This window comes from Echinops telfairi, unplaced genomic scaffold (genome assembly GCF_000313985.2).
Source record: "Echinops telfairi isolate 266 unplaced genomic scaffold, ASM31398v2 ScPeMD7_31;HRSCAF=116, whole genome shotgun sequence".
In the NCBI taxonomy this organism is placed as follows: domain Eukaryota; kingdom Metazoa; phylum Chordata; class Mammalia; order Afrosoricida; family Tenrecidae; genus Echinops; species Echinops telfairi.
Window position 1 is genome coordinate 29,909,257 of NW_022103928.1, and position 18,258 is coordinate 29,927,514.

The 18,258-nt window shown below is 50.8% G+C and overlaps 2 protein-coding genes across 7 annotated transcripts in view; one reads left to right on the top strand and one right to left on the bottom strand.

Moving 5' to 3' along the window:
- Window positions 1–18,258, top strand: part of IQSEC1 (IQ motif and Sec7 domain ArfGEF 1) — a 216,882-nt gene that overhangs the window by 182,384 nt on the left and 16,240 nt on the right. For all 6 annotated transcript variants that reach the window (XM_045290040.1, XM_045290039.1, XM_045290041.1 and 3 more), the window contains exons 4-8: window positions 1,772–1,933; window positions 4,439–4,561; window positions 5,744–5,910; window positions 15,159–15,298; window positions 15,758–15,787. In XM_045290040.1, the coding sequence (XP_045145975.1) occupies window positions 1,772–1,933; window positions 4,439–4,561; window positions 5,744–5,910; window positions 15,159–15,298; window positions 15,758–15,787 (622 nt within the window). The remainder of the gene's footprint in view (window positions 1–1,771; window positions 1,934–4,438; window positions 4,562–5,743; window positions 5,911–15,158; window positions 15,299–15,757; window positions 15,788–18,258) is intronic.
- Window positions 11,042–11,244, bottom strand: LOC123521660 (thymosin beta-10-like). Its single transcript, XM_045290044.1, has one exon. It carries the CDS (start codon window positions 11,219–11,221, stop codon window positions 11,090–11,092), a length of 132 nt encoding a protein of 43 aa, XP_045145979.1. The 5' UTR covers window positions 11,222–11,244; the 3' UTR covers window positions 11,042–11,089.

The window sequence follows — 18,258 nt, forward strand, 5'->3', positions numbered from 1 at the left end:
CTCTGTCCAGCATGTGTGCATCCATGGCATGGTCTGCAGTAAAGGAAGATCGTGTGTAGAAATACCCTCTGTCCAGCATGTGTGCATCCATGGCATGGTCTGCAGTAAAGGAAGATCGTGTGTAGAAATACCCTCTGTCCAGCATGTGTGCATCCATGGCATGGTCTGCAGTAAAGGAAGATCGTGTGTAGAAATACCCTCTGTCCAGCATGTGTCATCCATGGCATGGTGCCATTCAGCCTGTGCAGTCCTTCCTCACGAGACCCTCCTGTGGGGGGTTACCTGCATTGTTCCCAGCGCTGCACTGCAGTCACTGGGGAAAGCCTTCTGAGGGAGGAAGTTGGTTCGTTTCCTAGGACTGCTATAACAAATACTGCCAAGTAGGCGGTGGAAACCAGTCGACATGTAAACTCTCACAGTTCTACAAGCCCAAAGGCTGACATCAAGGAGCCAGCAGGGCCAGGTTCTCCTGAAGGCTCGCAAGGGAAAGATCCTTGCTTACCTCTTCTAAGGTTTGGTTTCTGGCATTCCTTGGCTCGTAGATATACCTATCCCTTCAGTCTCGGCCTGGGTCTCTCCTGGCTGGGGACCCACTCGCCCTAGACGTGACCTCATCTTCACCTGACTGTGTCTGAAAGACCCTAGGAACCCACCAAAGTAGTGCACACAGGCGCAGGGACCACGGGCACAGCCTTGGGGGTGGAGGAGATGCAGTTCGACCCACCACGGGGAATTATCATAGCCTTTGCACAGGCTCACCCTGCTGTCTGCCTGCACAGTCAGTACTTCTAGCCACCACAGGTAACACAGATACAGACCCCAGAGGGCGTTGTGAGCCCCAAGTAAAGTAGCACGTGAGACATGAGGAGCACCCTGACCCGCTCAGAGTAATGCTCGCTCAGTGGTGGGGGTGGTGATTGCTTCCTCTCCGGATTGAGTGGTGGTATGGGATACGTGCGGCTGCTCCTGTAAAGGTTTATTCTTGGAAACCCTCTATGAGGTTGCTATGAGTCAGTTGGAGCCCTTGTATCGTAGGAATTACAGGAGTCGGGCTGCTAACTGCAAGGTCAGCAGTTCAAAACCACCAGCTGCTCCTCATGAGAAAGGCGGGGCTCTCTGCTCCTGTAAAGAGTTACTGTCTTGGAAACTCACAGGGACAGTTCTACCCTGTCCTACAGGGGCCACTATGAGTTGGCATCCACTTGGTAGCAATGAGTTTGAGCTTTGAGTCAGGTGAGTCAATAGAAACTCCATGGCAGTTGGATTGTGTTTTATCAGGATCAGGGTAGACCAGCGTACCCGATTATGCTTGCAGGCTTCTGTGTAGAGGGAAGCCTTGAGCTCAGCCAGGAAGAGAGGTAGCAGGTATGTGTAAGAAGGGGCTTGGGGCCAAAGGCAGCCAAGGAGGGAAGAGGCAGCAGTGGAAAATGGAACCCAGAAAGGGGCAGCTATACAGAGAGCACAGCAGAAGTGCACCTGAACCACATAGCCAGGCTGTGGCCACACCTGGGGTGTGTGGGGCAGAGTCTGGGCCAGTCTGTGTAAAGGATTTGGCTCCCACCCCTCCCCATGCTGTGGGCTCAGTGGCAGGAACAGACAGGGTGGCTTGGGCTCCGTAGACCAATGGGCCCCACAGGGAGAAGGGGGCAAAGGATGGTGGCTGCGGGCAGGCAGGGAGGAAAACTCTAGCAGAGGCCCCCAAGGAGCCAGGCAGGGATTACGGGACAGTGACGGAACTGGGGGCCTAGGCTGTTGCGTGTTTCACCCACAGGAAGCCGGAGAAAGGCGTCCAGTACCTCATCGAGCGTGGCTTCGTGCCCGACACGCCTGTGGGGGTGGCCCACTTCCTGTTGCAACGCAAGGGTCTAAGTCGGCAGATGATCGGCGAGTTCCTGGGCAACCGGCAGAAGCAGTTCAACCGCGACGTGCTTGAGTGAGTGCTGTGGTGGGCGCACGCGGCCCTGTGACCTCCCTCCACCTTGCACGCTTACATGCAGTCACACAGGCATGTCGCCTGGCTTCGTGTGAGTTTTTCACACACGAAGCAGCTGGTCCCACCCTCCGTCCCCCTTGCACACTTGCTACCTGCGCCATGTGCAGACCTTAGTCACAAGGATGTGCCATTTGCTGTGACATACACCGCCTCTCCTGTCTTCTTGCTCCTGGGCCCATTCCATGTTGCACGTGCACACAGAAGGGACCCCCACCGAATGGTGCAGCCTTCATCCCATGCGCCCTGAGCCAGCCCCCTCGCCCTCCACTGGCTTGCACCCTCGGGGCCTGGCTCCTCCACAGCACTGCACTTAGGGAGTTGTCACTCCTGCTGGCCCACACTCACATCGCCGCCCCTGTCAGTGTGCCCAGAAGAGGCATCCCAGAGGCCTTGGGCCTCTGCTCCCTTGCCTGGCAGCCTCGCTGTGGACTGGCATCCCATTGCCTGGCGCCTACGCTCAATGCTGTCCAGCGTTGTCCTGTGCCCAGAGCTCGGCCTCAGCCACAATCCCAGCTCTGCAGCTCCCCTGCCTCTGTCACCCTCTGGGCTGGGAAGTAGGGAGGGACCGTCTAAAATGCAGCCCACGACCCCATGCCCCCACCGTCCCAGAGAGCTGGTGACCAGACACTGCTCCCAGCTCTTAGGAATGACTGTGATCTTCAGTTATCTCGCCCGGGATCTCCCCTCCACACCCACTGCCACCAACTGATAGCATTCGAGTTGAACTGCCCCATAGGCTTTCCCAGACAGTAAATCTTTCTGGAAGCAGACTACCTGGTCTTGATTTGAGCCTTCGTCCTTGCAGTGAGTAGCCCCATGTGCTTTCAGCCTCCAGACCTTTCTATTTGCACCCGAAGTCTCTTTCTCCTTACATTCTCCTGAGTAGAGCGGCCACCACAGGATAATTACTTGTCCTGAGCAGACCCTGAGCCTCAGACCCTCTCTCATTTTCTCAGGAGAACTCTCCCATCAGCCCCATAGACAGACATTGCGGAAACCAAACTGCAACTGGGAGGATGGCTGCACATGGATCTCCTGCGTCGCCTTGCTTGGTGGGGGAGCACCCCAAGCCTTGTCTCTAGGGCTGTTTTTTGTCCAAACAGTTCTGACAGCCTGGAAGGCCAGGAGCAAACAGGGAAGCAGGGTGGTCAAGGGTTAATCATCAACTAATTGTGGCAGCCTCTCCCTCAGAGGAGCCCCTGTGGGGTGGGATTCTAACACACACCTCTCGCGGGAGGCGGGGTGGGTTCTCCCAGGATCTCCACTTCTTTGGAGAGACTAATCCCACGGTATGGCTGCCCTCCCGAGAGCCAAGCCTGTGTGCCCCATCCCGTCTGACCTCCTGTGGGAGGAGGGTCTCACGGGCCGGGGCTGACTGGGCTTTCCCTGCACACACGCCAGTGTGTTCCGTCACATGCTCGTACCCACACATGCTCCGAGGAACAAGTGGCGAGTAAGGGAGCCAAGGGCTTCCGGGGGAATTGATGTGGGAGCAGGTGTGTGGCAGCACCCAACAAGATACCCATGCCTGGGTGGTTCTTTCAGATCCCTGCCTGAGGTTTCTGCTGCAGCTACAGCTTCCCCGGGAAAAACCCACTGCAGTGTATGTCTGATGGTGGTTGCCCCGCTGTACCTGGGGGAGAGAGATGGTTTAGTAGAGTGCAAATTAGCTTCTCATTAAACCAACAGCCGAAAACAGCCTTGGTCCAGCCACCTCCCCTTCACCCCCTGCAGCCCCCCACCCCTTTCCAGCTGGCTCTAGGCCATAGGAAATCCATGTATTGTTCCCCTTGGATCAGAAAATAGCACTGGCTTCAGGAAGTATCAAGGCGACTCCTCACCCACCACGCCAGGCAGCCACTAGGGCAGTTGCTGGGACAGTGGTCAGCAAACAGCCCCACATGGCTCTGGCCCCTCGCTTCCCCCGTGTGCCTGGGGCAGCCTCCACTTGTGAACCTACCAGTGATCCTAGCAAGGGGAGGCCAAGCACGGTACTGCCTGGAGCATTTTTTTTTTTTCCTTTTTCTCTTTTTGAAAATTGAAGGCTGCAACTTTCCCCCTCACACAAGAGAAGATTCATAGCAGTAATGTGAGCCATGGGACTCGATTAACCTCCAGGCTTGTTTCCGGAAAATGGGCCCTTACAGAGAAGGAATCCACACACCTAGCCATATGCTCTGGCCCCCTCAGTAGAAAACTGCACATATAAATAAATGTAAGGCCAGACATGTCCCTATACTTTAAGTGGGTTCCTGGCACTCCTCTTGAAGCACTGGGATCTTTCTGCCATATTCTGCAGCGTCGGACTTTGCTGGGTGGAGGAAGTGGAGCAGAACCCTTCCTGACCAGAGTCATCCTGGTGTGGGTGGGACCTGATTGCCTCTTGGCAGTGGAAGCCAGAGGGGTGCTGCGGCTAATGGAATCTACCCACCGTCTCTGTTGCAGCTGCGTGGTAGACGAGATGGACTTCTCAGCCATGGAGCTGGACGAAGCCCTCCGGAAATTCCAGGCTCACATCCGTGTCCAGGGGGAGGCACAGAAAGTGGAGCGGCTCATCGAGGCCTTCAGGTTGGGGCTGCTGTTGGGACGGGGAGCGTCAGGGGCGAGGAGTGCTCCTGCTCCAGTGCCTGTGGCAAGACTGAGTCCCCCCTGATCCCCTTCACCTAAGTGGGGGCACGTGTCTATGTCTGTTGCTTTGGGGGTGATCACAGGACACCCCCTCTTGCATGCTAGGCACTTTGCCATCTCCTTACAGAACAGAGTGGCCATGGTGGGCCTTTAGTATCCTAACTGTGAGGTTTGCAGATGAGAAAACTGAAATTGAAAGAGGCTAAGCGGCGTGCCCAAAGTCATGGTTTCCAGTTAGTGTTGAGGCCCGGGTTTGGTACAGCATTAAGGTCTCATCAGTCAGTCATCTGCTTTTCCGAATCTAGTCGTATGACCTGCAGTCCATGCCAGCTGTTGAATACAGTCATTCTGTGTGGTCACTGGTAGTTGGGTGACCATGAACCAGCTGCTGGCCCAGCCCTGTGGGGTCAAGGAGGACTGAGGACAACCTCGTGTATACGCTTACTCCCAGGAAGCTTCCTGGAGGGACTGCACTAAGCTGGGCTTCCAAGGAGAGGTTGGACTGGCTGCTGCCTGCTCCCCCCTGAACCTCAGTCAGGGAGCTCCCCTGACTCCACGAGCTCACTGCTCCAGGGGGCACTTGGACGAGGGAGGGGTGACTGGGGGAGAAAGATATCTGAGGGAGTCTTCGCTGATCCCACAGTAACCAGGACGTTCATTTCTGTCTGAGCTGGTAGGGAGACAAACCCCACATGGCAGACCTGACACGTCTCATCGTGTCCCCGTCCAAGCAGGGAGAGGAGAGGAGAGGAGCCGAGGGCACACTCCCTGCCCTTTTAAGAAACAACCTTGAAGGTGCCCTCTGAGTATCTGGCCAGCACACAAGGAGGACTGGGAAATGTGCTCCTTATCCTGAGTAGCTAAACTGTATGGAGTGAGCGGGGCTGGAATAAAGTGAGAAAGGCCCAGTGGTTGGGAGAGCCTTCTCTAAGAAGCAGGGGTTCTCCCTGTCTCCCGAATGTAGAAATGGAGGGTCAGAGGGAATGACCACCCTTGGTCATCTCCAAGGCCCAGCAGTGAGTGCGGGACATGAGTCGTAGTGGCTGCTCAGGAGTGAGGAGGCAGTCTCCCTGCTGGCCAGGCAGAGTGGCCCTGACCTGCCTCTTCTCCCCCGGCCTGTAGCCAGCGGTACTGTATCTGCAACCCCGGAGTCGTGCGGCAGTTCCGGAACCCAGACACTATATTCATCCTGGCCTTTGCCATCATCCTGCTCAACACGGACATGTACAGCCCCAACGTCAAGCCCGAGCGTAAGATGAAGCTGGAGGACTTTGTCAAGAACCTCCGAGGTGAGCTGTTCCCTGAGCTTCAGGCTCAGGCTCAGGCAAGAAAACTCTCTTAGCACCCACTTGCAGCCTGGTACCTGCAGGGCATGAAGGCTGAGAGTAAATGAGGGGGTCTTCCCCTCCTGGTACACTGTGACAGACAGCTGAGTCGGGCCGTGGCTCTCGTGTACCTGTCACCTGTGCAGGGACTCTCTGTGGGTGTTGCCTACGGAGGAGTGCACAAAGCACGGGGGCTCGCAGCCATTGAATGTGATCTCCAGAGGTAGACATGGGGCTGCCTGGGCCACACTGGCAGAGCTTGGGCTGCTGGGTGATCACCCTCATGGGAGAGGCAATATTTAATTTATTTCTGGAGGACAAACAGAGGTTTGAAAGGTGCAGGTGGAGGGGAAGGCATCACCACCAGGGAGTGGCAGAGGCCTAACACAGTGTGTGCTGTAGGACTGGGCGCTAGGTGGGTGGAGGACAGAAAGGAGCTTAATCCTGCCCCCAGGATGCCACATGCAGACCAGTGCTCAGAGCGATGTCAGGGTTGGAAGGACCTGGAACAGACCTGATGGCTGCCCAGGCAGACCATTTCTGCTCCTGAGGTTCTCTTAAAGTGGCATGCCTTACTGATTTTGTATTTGTGCGTGTTTATCTCGAGAGAAAACCGTACGCCATCACTGTAAATGGAAAACGGTAGTAGCTTTTGCCATAACGATAAGAGGTCTTGAGAAAGGTTATTCCAGCGCAAAGAAAGGCCGGCGGTTGGGTGCTCTGAGGCCGGGGCCTGCCCACTCTCCTTCCCGGGGAGACGGGAGGCTGGAGAGGCGCTGTTGCGGGCAGCAAGAAGGAAGACAGAAAAGGAAGGGAGACGTGAGTGGCGGTCTTCCCTGGCAGCACCGTGTTAGCAGCTGGGGTCCCTGGAAGGAAGGAGAGGTCAGTGTCCCTCTCTTTGGGCAACACAAGCTAAGCTGTGAGAGCCGAGAGTCAATCTAAAGGGAACGAGAGACTGGACTCTGGAGATCCTTTAGAAGCGTGGTATATTTAAAAAAGGAAGAAGAAGCTGAATCAGATCCAATTTCTTTGAGCCTTGCTGAGCTGCTTAAATTTCTCACCCGTTTCCTTTATGTTTGCCAACGTGATGCGCTGTCATCTCTCTGCTAGTGGAAGGAGTCTCCTGTGAAACAATAGCTCCTTGGGGAGATGATTCTGCTGTGTTTTAACAGGAGCCCTGGTGGTGCTGTGAGTTACGCTTTGGGCTGCTAATGACAAGGTCATCGGTTTAAATCCACCAGCCGCTCTTCAAGAGACAGAGGAGCCAGTCTACTCCCATAAAGATGTACAGTCCCAGAGGTCACAGGGAAGAGATGAGCCAGTCAGGCTGCAGTATAGAACCAATGAAACACACAACTTTCCTCTAACTCTTTGGTGCTTCCTTCACATGACTATCACGACCTCAATTCTACCTTACAAATCAGATTAGAACAGAACATGCACACTGCTACAGATAAGAGCCCGCAACACAGGGAATCCAGGATAGATAGATCCCTCAGGGCCAATAAGGAGAGTAGAGATACCAGGAGGATTAGGGGAGGGTGGGGAAGGGGGTATCGATCACAAGGATCAATGTAGATAGAACCCCCTCCCAGGGGGATGAATAACAGAAAAGTGGGTGAGGGGTGACGGAGGATGATGTAAGATATGGAAAAATAATCTATAACTTATCAAGGGTTCGTAAGGGAGGGGGGAGCGGGAGGGAGGGGGAAGAAATGGGGAGCTGATATCAGGGGCTCAAGTGGAAAGAATTCTTTGAAAGTAGTGATGGCGGCATATGTGCAAATGTACTTGACATATTGGAGGAATGTATGGATTGTGATAAGAGATGTAAGAGCCCCCAATAAAAGTATTTTTAAAAAGATAATAGTAATAAGACCATAATTAAAGAAAGAAGATTGTTGAAAACACATGAAAAGGATAAAAATTGATATCTGAAAGAAAAATTAAAAGATACACAGTCCCAGAAAGCGAAAGGAACAGTTCTCGGGGTCTCTGTGTCAGAATCCACTCAGTGGTCATGGGTTAGTACTTTAACGCCCTAGCCTGCCCTCTAGTGGTGCGCACCACAAGAGCAGCCAGTGGAACCTGCAGATGTGTTGTCAGCACACCCCCACCCCACCCCCGATCCCGCAAGAGCAGAGGGGCCCCTCACCCTTCAGGAGGAGCCAAGCCGCCCCACTCTCTGAGCTTCAAACCCCAGTGAATCAGGGACTGAAAAAGCTTGGGGCAGTTTGGAGACCTCCAGGGAGCGCTCCCTGCATGTGGCTATCTGCTAGGTCTCTGGCTTTTCAGGCTCTGCAAGGTCTTAACCCTAGTTTTTATGGCAGCAAAGGCATGTGGAAACCTCATTAACGGCATATGGTATTTCTAGAAGAGAGGCACTATCAGTAATCCCTTTGATAGTGCAGGGGATGCCACACACACGTGCGCGTGCACACCCACTCCGCCCCCCTATGTCCTTGGGTTGCACTTGATTTGGGTGCTCGCAGGTGCGGATCCTCATGACTCCAGATGCCTGTGCACTGCACATTCTCCCCGCCTGGGAGTAACCTGAGGATCATTTTGACTCAGTTTACCTGCCTCGAGAACCATACCTAGAGCTAGTGACTGTCAGGTCAGGTCCCTAGTCCCCTGTGCTGTCTGGTGGCCAGCATTTGTTGGTTTGCTTGCTTGCTTATTTTGTCCTTAATGTTTGATTGAAAATTAGGGTGGGGGTTTACATTTCGGATCATTACTTTTGTATTCAACAGTCTAAGCTAATCACCCCTCCGATGGCCGGTGGTTTCCCCTGCACCCGCTCCTTGCTTTCTCTTCTCCCTCTCTGGACTGCTGTCTTTGATTACATCTAAGTTAGCATCCAGCAGCAGGCTAGCCCAGGGCCTGGCCATCTTTTGAGACAGAAGAGCCAATCCTGTCCAAAAACAATTTAGAAATTATTCGAGGGCCATACATATATTTTTACAAACCAATGAAATCACCATTATCTGAATAATATTCTTTAAAATGGTTCCGTTTTACTTCTGAGCCACATGTACATCCTGAAAGAGCCACATCTGCCTTGGGAGCTGCCATTTGCCCTGGTCTGGCCCGTTGCTTTATTTTCCCTCTCTTGCCCTCCCACCTTTGCCAATCTCCAAAGTCTGTTCCATTTGATGTGAATGCCTTTGTTGTGTGGAGAAATTTCTCTTCTCTTCCCATTTTGCTCAGCATTGTATCAGGATGGGTGTTGGGTTTCATCCAACGCCTTTTCGGCATCAGGGGCATGAGCGGATGGTCCTGATGCTTTCCTTTGTTCAGGTGGTGGGTTTCCGTAACTGGTTTCCTTATGTCGAGCCGTCCTTGCACACCTGGTAGGGTCCCATTTGATCCTGGGGAGGAGCTTTTGTTTGTTTGTTTTTGATACATTGTTGGATTCTATTGGCTGTGTTTTGTTGAGGATTTTGTGCCTACGCTCATGAGAAATGTTGGTCACTGGTTTTCTGTTTTGGTGGTGCCTCTGCCTGGTTTTGCTATCGGGTATGCTCACCTTCATCAAAGGAGTTTGGAAGTTGCTATTCTTTTCTATATTCTGGAATAGTTTGTGGAGAATTGCTTTTGATTCTTCTCTGAATACTTGGTAGAATTGTCCTGCAAAGCCATCTGACTCTGGACTTTTTTTTCTGGAAATTTTGTAATGACCTGATCTATTTCTTCGTTTGTTGAAGTTTTCTACATCAGTCTGTGTTAATTCAGGTAGATAATGCATTTCTAGACTTTTGCCATTTTCCCAAGTTTGCACATTTGTTGGAGTATAGCCTTTCATTGTAATGTGTTTTATTTTTGTTTTTTAATTTCATTTTAATCTTTTAAAAGCATTTTTAAAAGTTTGTTAGGATCTGTTAGAATCTTTTATGTCATCCCTGGTAGTTATACCATATCTTTCTTTTCCTTTAATTTTTCTAGTGGTTTCTATTTTTTGTTAAACCTTTTGATGAACCAACTTCTTGTCTTGCTGATTTTTTTTCTATTGTTTTTCAGTTCATGTATTTCTGCTTTAATATTAATGATTTCTTTTCTCCTAGTGATTGAATGTTTAATATACTGCTCTTGTTCTAGTTGTTGAAGGTGCTGGGCTAAGGTGCTGGTTCTACTTTATTTAATGTGTGTATTTATTGCTATAAATTACCCTCTGAGTACTGCATTTGCTGTGTCTCAAGTTCACTCCTAATTTCATCAATTACCCAGTAGATACTTCGCAGTGTGTTACTCTTCCTATTGTTGGTGTCTGATTTTATAGTGTTGTGGTATTAGAAAATGGATTGTAGTATCTCAGCATTGTAAATCTTTATTAATGATTGCTCTGTGTCCTAACATGTATTCTAGAGAATGCGCTGTGCACGCTGAAGAGAATGTAAACTGCTGGTGCTGAGTGGAGTGTTCTATATTTGTTTTGGAGATCAAGGTGGCTAATTGTGTTATTTACGTCTCTGGATTGAGTTTTTCTCCCAGTGATCTCACGCCTTGGCAGTGGTGTACTGGTGTCTCCCACCGTCACTGTCAGTCTCTCTTCAGCTGTGAGTGTGCTGCAGTGTGTGTGCTGAGGGACTTCCGTGGTTCTGGTCATGGCGACGTCTCCAGTCGTTCATTGTCATGTAACGCCCTTCTGTGTCGCTCACGAGATCTCTTTCAGTGGAGATTAATAGTGCCATTCCTGTTTATTTTTTGGACCTTTGCTAGATTTCCCCCCCATCTTTTTTAGTCTATATTTATCTTTGTGGCTAAGGTGTGTTTCTTTGTCAGGCTTGTGCTCTTATTCAGCTACTCTGTTTTGACTCATGCATTTAATCCATGAACTTCCAGTGTCATTATTGATGTGGATGAGTGTGTTGTTGCCATCGTCATGTATGTTTTCATGTGTGTGGTGCTGATCGTTTCCTTGTTCTTCTTATATTTTTGTGCTGTTTTGGACACTGCTTTGAGTGGGTTGGTTTGTTTTTTATGCCACAAGGAGTGTTTTATTTCCATTACTCATACAAGTCATTTTCCATAGTATCCCAGGGCAGACCGGAGAACTTGGGAGTCCCTTCGGACCTGGAGGCCGGTAGGGTCACAGTGCAGCTTGTCGCTCGTGTCCACCTTGCAGGTGACTCTTCCTCCAGGATTAGGAGATCTCACTCCACTTCTCCTGCTCAATGGTCTCTTTGGTCGGCAAGGTGTTCTCCTGTGTCTCCATTTTCTTCAGCTTGGCCTTATCGAAGCTGGCAGTTTCTCCCATGTCTGGCTTGTCTGCCATTTTCTTAACACAATCCCTGGCTTCCGGCTCCTCTCTCAGCGCTGAACAAGAGACCAAGTGTGTTGGTTTTTGTGTGGTGTTGTCTTGATGTTGACCTCAGGTTTGTCTGCTGCTGTTTGTTCGTTCTTTGTACACTGCTTAGTATTTTTTTACTAAGGAAACCTTTTTCTGCTTAGTAATGCTGGTCTTCATTTCTTTTTCTTTTTTCTTTTCTTTTTTACAAACCTCTTGTCTGGAAATAACTCTTGTTTCTCCCTCATATTTGATTGTTAATTTTCCTGGATATAAGATTCTTGGTTGGCAATTTTTTCTTCCAGACTTTTATGAATGGCATTCCATTGTCAGCTTGTTGGTGTGGTTTCTGCTGGAAAAATGGACTCATCGTTAATGGTTTTCCTTTGTAGGCGACTCTTCTTTTTCCCCATGCTGCTCTCAGAAGTCTCTCCTTGGACTTGACATTGGAGCGTGTGAGCACGGCTGTCCGGCGCTTTGCCGTGGGGTCTGCCCGTTCAGGCTCCTCTCAGCCTCCTGGACGCTGCTTTTCTCCTCGCTCAGTCTGATGCGAAGCTCTCTTCCAGGGCCCCTTGTCTCATTTTCTCTGTGGAGTTCTGTTGCTTCCTGTTAGGAATCTCAACGGAACATAGGTTGTTTCTCTTGATTATGGCTCCCACATAACTCTTGGGCTTTCTTTATTCTGAGTCTTTTGCTCTTTTTCTATGTTGTTCTTCTCGTAAATTTGTCTTCACGCTCACTAATTCAGCTTTCAATTTCTTCAGCTCTTTGACTCTGTTCCTTTTATAATGTTGTGTGGTTTTATTTGCATTCCTCTTTTGGGTTTCTGTTTGGTATTTTTCTGATAAGGTTTCTACTTTTTCTATTCTTTCCTTTGGTCTCTCTGATGCTTCCTCTATGTTAAAAGTACCATAGTCATTCTTCTGAATTCTTCTTAAAATCATTCCAGAGCCTTTTAATCTTCAGCCAATTCCTAGCATTTTCAGATTGTTCACTTATTTGTGCCTGCTTTTCTTTCTCTCTTTCTGTGGAACTGACATTTTTCTGCCATCTCCACGCATCTTGCGAAAACTCCCCTTAGGCAGCCGTGGAAGCAGGTTCTGGAGTTGACAGGAATACAGAGTCCAGCCCTCATCGGTGGGGCTCTCTGATCTCCAGGGGGTGGTTGTCCGGGTGCCCCACGTCCTCCTCCTGGCGTGTGTGTGGGCGCACACACAGTTGCTTGCTCTGGAGGGCCTCAGGGATAGGTGTGTGGGGAAGAGGTCACAGCCTGGAATCCAGAAACAGTATTTTGGCTTTATTATTAAAGCTTACTTTTCAGTCCTATCTTACAAATCTGGCTAGACCAGAGCATGTACACTGGTACAGATAAGACCTCTCAACACACGGAATCCAGGACAGATAAACCCCTCAGGAACAATAATGGGAATATTGATACCGTGAGGTTAGGGGGAAGGTGGAGAAGGGGAATCGATTGCAATGATCAGCGTATAACATACACACATACACCGGGGGACATGTGGACGACAGAAATGTGGATGAAGGCAGACAGCAGACCCGTAAGATATGAAAATAATAATAATTTGTAATTTATCAAGGGTTAATGAGGGTGGGAGGGTGGGGGAAGGAGAGAAAAAAAGAGTTGCTGATACCAAGGGCTCAAGTAGAAAGAAAATGTTAATGGCAGCATGTGTACAAATGTGCTGCATACAATTGATGTATGGATTGTGGTAAGAGCCCCCAATAAAAATGATTTGTAAAAAAAAAAAAATCAAAAACTTACTTTTAATGTTTGGAGTGGCATTTAAGGAGCAGCTCTGCTCTCTCCATAGGTCACTGTGAGCCAGTCCAGCCCATGGCAGTGAGTTAGGAAGCTTGACCTTACCTGGTGGGAAAATAGAGGAACGCATCCTGCTGGGTTCTTTGGTCAAGCAAATACGGGAATGTGCACGGTGGCTTGTGTTTTTATTGCGGGCCCTTAGAACAATCATGCATCAGTTGTATCAAGCACATTTGTACCTGTGTTGCCGCCATCATTTTCTAAACATGTACTTTCTACTTGAGCCCTTGGTGTTATCGGCTCTTCTTTTTCACCCTCCCTCCCCCTGCATGACTGTTTTTAAATCTTGCTGTTTTGCTTTTTTCATTTGTTTTATTTTGAGAACATACACAGCAAAGGGTACTTCAACAGCTTCTGCGTGTGTAGCTCCGTGACATGGACTGTGTCCCCTTGCTTTATTTCCAGCTAGTGCACCGCCACGCACGTGAACTCATTGTCCTCTGAGCAAAGCTCCCTCTCTTCATCTCCAACCCTGCAACCAGTAATGCTTTTTATTTCTGTATGTTTTCTTACTTTTCTGTACGTGAGGAGCCCTGGTGGCATAGTGGTTTTATGCACGGGGCTGCCAACCTCCAGGTCAGCACTTCAAAGCCACCAGCCGCTCCAATGTAACTACTCCCGTAAGGAGTAGAAACTCAGAGACTCACAGGGCAGTTCTACCCGGTCCTGTAGGGTCACCTGCGTTGGCATCGACTCATTCACTGTGAGTTTGGAGTCAGCGTTGACCCAGCAGAGTGAATTTGGCTTTGTTTGCACCATACAGTATTTGTCTATCTCAACTGACTTACTTGCTCAGCATAGTCTCCTCAAGGGTCTTCGTAGCATCGCATCATAACATACACTAGGAATTCATTTCTCTTTATGGCCAGGTACCATTTGATTGTGCTAGTTAGTTTTGTTTTCTTATGGTAGAGTGTGTATATATATGTAGACATTTTGCGCCTTCATTTGTTCACTTATCTAAGTCTAAGAGGAAGTGTCCCTATTAGTTCACCATGGGCTTCCTCATTCTTTTTGCCTGGGCACATAGGGTGCTGTCACACTGATGGATGATGATTGCTCAGCCGGTCCCATGGTAATGGTAAGCAGTTGTTGGGAAACAATCCTGTGATAAATGATCTTAGGTGTGTATCAGTGCCCCATTTCCTATGGCATAAATTCCCCGTGGTATAAATGCAATCAGCCAGCATAGAGGTGTTTGAATTTATAATTTTGACAAACATTTCCAAACTGCCCACCTAGGAACTGACCCTTTCCCCACCCCTCCAATAGTACAGAGGAAGGCCCATTTCCTGCAGCCTCACCCACAGAGCCTATTCGCCAACCTGTGCCCTCCTCTGGATCACCCCAGAATAAGAATTTGCATTTCTCTTATGAGCCACGTTGCTGTTTTCACAATAGCTGTTCAGTTGCCATGTCAGAAAGACGACAGGCTTGCAGTTAGAGCCACTGGGTTCAAGTCCTGGCCCTGCCTCTGCCTTGAGATGGGGAGCAGCAGCATTGGGTGTTCTCGCTCGGGGCCGAGTTGTGCCGCGCACACGTGTGCTTCTCCTCGGTCCTCAACAGCCCCGTGCAGCCCGCCTTTCTCTGGGTGGCGGCTGTAGAAACAACGGCAGCAAGCAAAGAGGCTCGGTCACTTGCCCTTGGCCACACAGCTAGGAACGGACAAAAGCTTGAACGCCGCCCAGACTTGAGCTTCACACCCTCCCTCCCCCTGCCCTCCTCTGAGCAGAGACACAAAAGGAGGAGGGAGACCACAGTGAGCTAGAATGGACAACCATGGTTAGGCCCACCTCACAGGGCCGCGAGAAAGCCCTAGTTGCAAAGCTCTCTGGGCACAGCCTCGAAGGGGTGCAGCCCTTCACAGCTGTCCAAGCAGAGGCCTTGCTCCTGGTGGAGGGATTCTGAGGGGTTTGTCATTGCCTATGTTCGGCACCTGTGTGTCTGGCAGGCCCTTGGTTCTGTTGGGCACGGTGACAGGGATCTATCCTGGCATGGTTTAGAAGCGGTCAAGTCCAAGGGGTGAGACTGAGTGGCCGCAGCGTCCAAGCACCAACCTGACCTCTGGCTGCGGTCTCCTCCCAGGTGTGGACGATGGTGAGGACATTCCCCGGGAGATGCTCATTGGGATCTATGAGCGGATCCGAAAGCGAGAGCTAAAGACCAACGAGGACCATGTGTCTCAGGTGCAGAAGGTGGAGAAGCTCATTGTGGGGAAGAAGCCGGTACGTGGGGCCCTGGTCTCACCAAGCGGGTGGGTTTCTGTGGGTACCTGGGCCTAGACAACTCTTCTGGCCCAGCAGTGACCTGGATGCCACTGTCAGGAACCTTGCCCCTCCCAGGCAGGGTTGTGTGCATTGCAGAGTTTGTTTGTTTGTTTCTGCAGTGGCTCCTAATAGTGGGGAGGAGTGGACCTGTACTCAGCATTTCAGAACAGTGATAGTTGTGCTCTGAGCTCCCTACCCCCATGCTGGTGGGCTTCTTCAGTGAGCTAGCTCAGGTGTCTCCTCACAGCACCCTTGGAGCTCTGCTGACCAGTCTCCCACTTGGCACATGCCCTGTGGCATGGCTGGTTGGAGGCCAAGAGAAAATGCTGTGGGGACTGCTTTGCCACTGAACCTCGGGGCCCACGCGCACCCCCTGGAGCATTAACTTCTCTTTTTGTCTCCCATTCTCTCCCGTAGATCGGATCCCTGCACCCTGGGCTTGGCTGTGTGAGTATTTCTCTGTGCTTACAATCCGACTGGAGACAGCAGACCCCATCTCTAACTTTCTGGGCGATGGAATGAATTTCTGGAGTGATGAGAAATTTTATTCTCGTCATTACCGTAGCTTTACATCCTTGCTGGCCCAGAGCTGATAGGGGGAGTCTAGGTGTGCTGGCAGAAAGCTTCCCGGGAGCTAACAAGAGTCCCTCCCTGTCCCCAAGCCCTCCACCGAGACAGTTTCACTGTGCCCTCGGGTCCTTCATGGCCTCAGCGCTGGCTTCTTCTGCACTTGCTGGCGAAGATTGTCCTCCAGGCCTTTGTTCTCGTGGCCTCTCCTTTTTGTCCACCAAAGGCTCATTGCACGACCATCCCCACTGCCCCAGTGGCGTCTGCTTGCACACCCTGGAGCACACGCTCCTCCCGTCCAGTCTCCTGCACGTCAGCTGTGGTCTGTCATTATCCCACACCCACAGTTCCCCACGCCACCTCCACCTGGGGAACCTTGTCAGTGCATCTCATCACCCTCCCATGGGGAGAGCCTGGGACTCTGAAAAGTCCCGTGCTGGGCTGGCCCTTTGCTGCCCCGCAGCCCCAGGTCCCACCACTCTTTCTCCTTCATCCTCCTGTGCCCACAGGGCTGCTCCCTGCACACGCCACCCTGTTTGCCACAGTTCTCCTGCCCTTTGTCTCAGCTCCCTGAGGTCCTTAGTTAGGAGACACCTATCAGCCTGGGCAGTTTGCCCTCCTTCTCCCCCTCCATGTTGTTGCTGAGACAGAGCTCCTGGCAGCCAAGCCTGGACACTGAGACACTGGCTGACTGAGGAGCCTGAAGGGAGCTTGGGGCGGTTCCCTGGAACCCACGGTGTGAGTGTGTTTGGGCTCAGGCATGTGATTTGGAAGGTGAGGACAAGGGCCCTGGAAACTGGGTGATGATAGGGTTAGAGCAGCCAGGTCTCCCAAGGCATCCCAGGTCTGGTTCAGAATGTGGAGGGGTCTTTCCGATGTCAGAACGTTTCATGTCTTTTGTGGTAGGAAGAGGTTTGGTCAAGGAGAAATCGAAGCACCTGGGACCAAGTGTTTAAGGGCAAGTTGCTTAACCTCTCTGTGCCTTAGGTATGGCGGCTCAAAGCACGGACCTGAGCGGGAGGCCTATGGGAGGGGCCTGCAGGTCGCTCCTGGCACACAGCAACCCTGAGTGTCAGAAGGAAGCACTGCCCATCCCGCCGGCCGCACGGTGGTTACTCTGTGCGAGCCCCGTGTCTCAGCCACTGTTAATCCATCGCACTTGAGAATCGTCCTCTTTTTCCCGGATCTCCTGCCTTACCCAGCGTGATGTCCTCTTCTAGGGCCTGAATGCTCACGTTCATGTCCAAAGGACCTGAGACCAAGTTATCACCATCTTCCCTTTGAAGGAGCATTCTGGCTGCACTTCTTATAATACAGATTAGTTCATTGCTGTTTTCAAAGGTTTTATTGGCATATACTTCAAATATCATGTAATTTAATCATCAATTCTATTAAGATTGGTGCAGTCAGCACCACAGTCCATTTCAGAGCATCTTCCTCTCGTCCTCGTTGTTGGCGCTCCGTTTCCCACCCTCCTCCCCTAGCATCCTCCCATGGCCGTTATCAATCCAGTTACTGTCGCTCGAGATACACCTGTCCTGGATTCCAAATACAGAAAAGCATGTAAAGCGTGAGCTGGAAGTGCACAAAACCAAAACAGTGACTAGACAAACAGAGACTTCCATCAAAAAGAAAGCAGAAAATATTGCTTTACAGTAGATCAAAAAGGAGGTGTTACAAATGGTAGATGCTACATAGATCAAATGATAAGGTGTTACATTGTAACCAAATGACTGCCAGATCTGCCATCATTGACTTTACAGTGCTCTCGGTGTGATAGCGAGTTTTCAGAGGGGATTCTCCAGAAGCTTAATCTATGTGTGGACCCTGCCTATGGATTTGGGGCTTCACTGTCATGCATAGCCTTCCGCAAATCAGGTGCTCGCAAATTAAGGTCTGATAGCATTCTCTCCTTCAGATGTGGATTTTATCATGTACAGTCACAGGATCGCACAGGCTGGACGTAGCTGATGCCTTGTTCATGGTTTTGGATGTCCGTGGTGTCTTCAGTTTTCTTCTCCAACACCATACCTCCCATGATGCTTCCCCGATCTTCCTTGTTCATTGTCCAGCTTTCAGTCAACTGGAATTGCCATGGGTTGGGTCAGGCACACCTTAGTCCTCAGATACTTCAAGGAGTTCTTGGGCATAGATTTGCTGGGTGCAACGCACTGTGCAGTGCACGGCACGGTGTCTCGACTGCTCCTTCTGCAGGCCTTGCTTGTCGATCCAAGTAAGATGCCCAGGCAGCGTCAGTCTGTCTCCCCTTGATTGTGATGTTGCTTTACTGGCCCAGTTGTGAGGGTCTTTGTGTTCTGACCCGATGTGGTGGATCCTCATCAGTAAGTGCT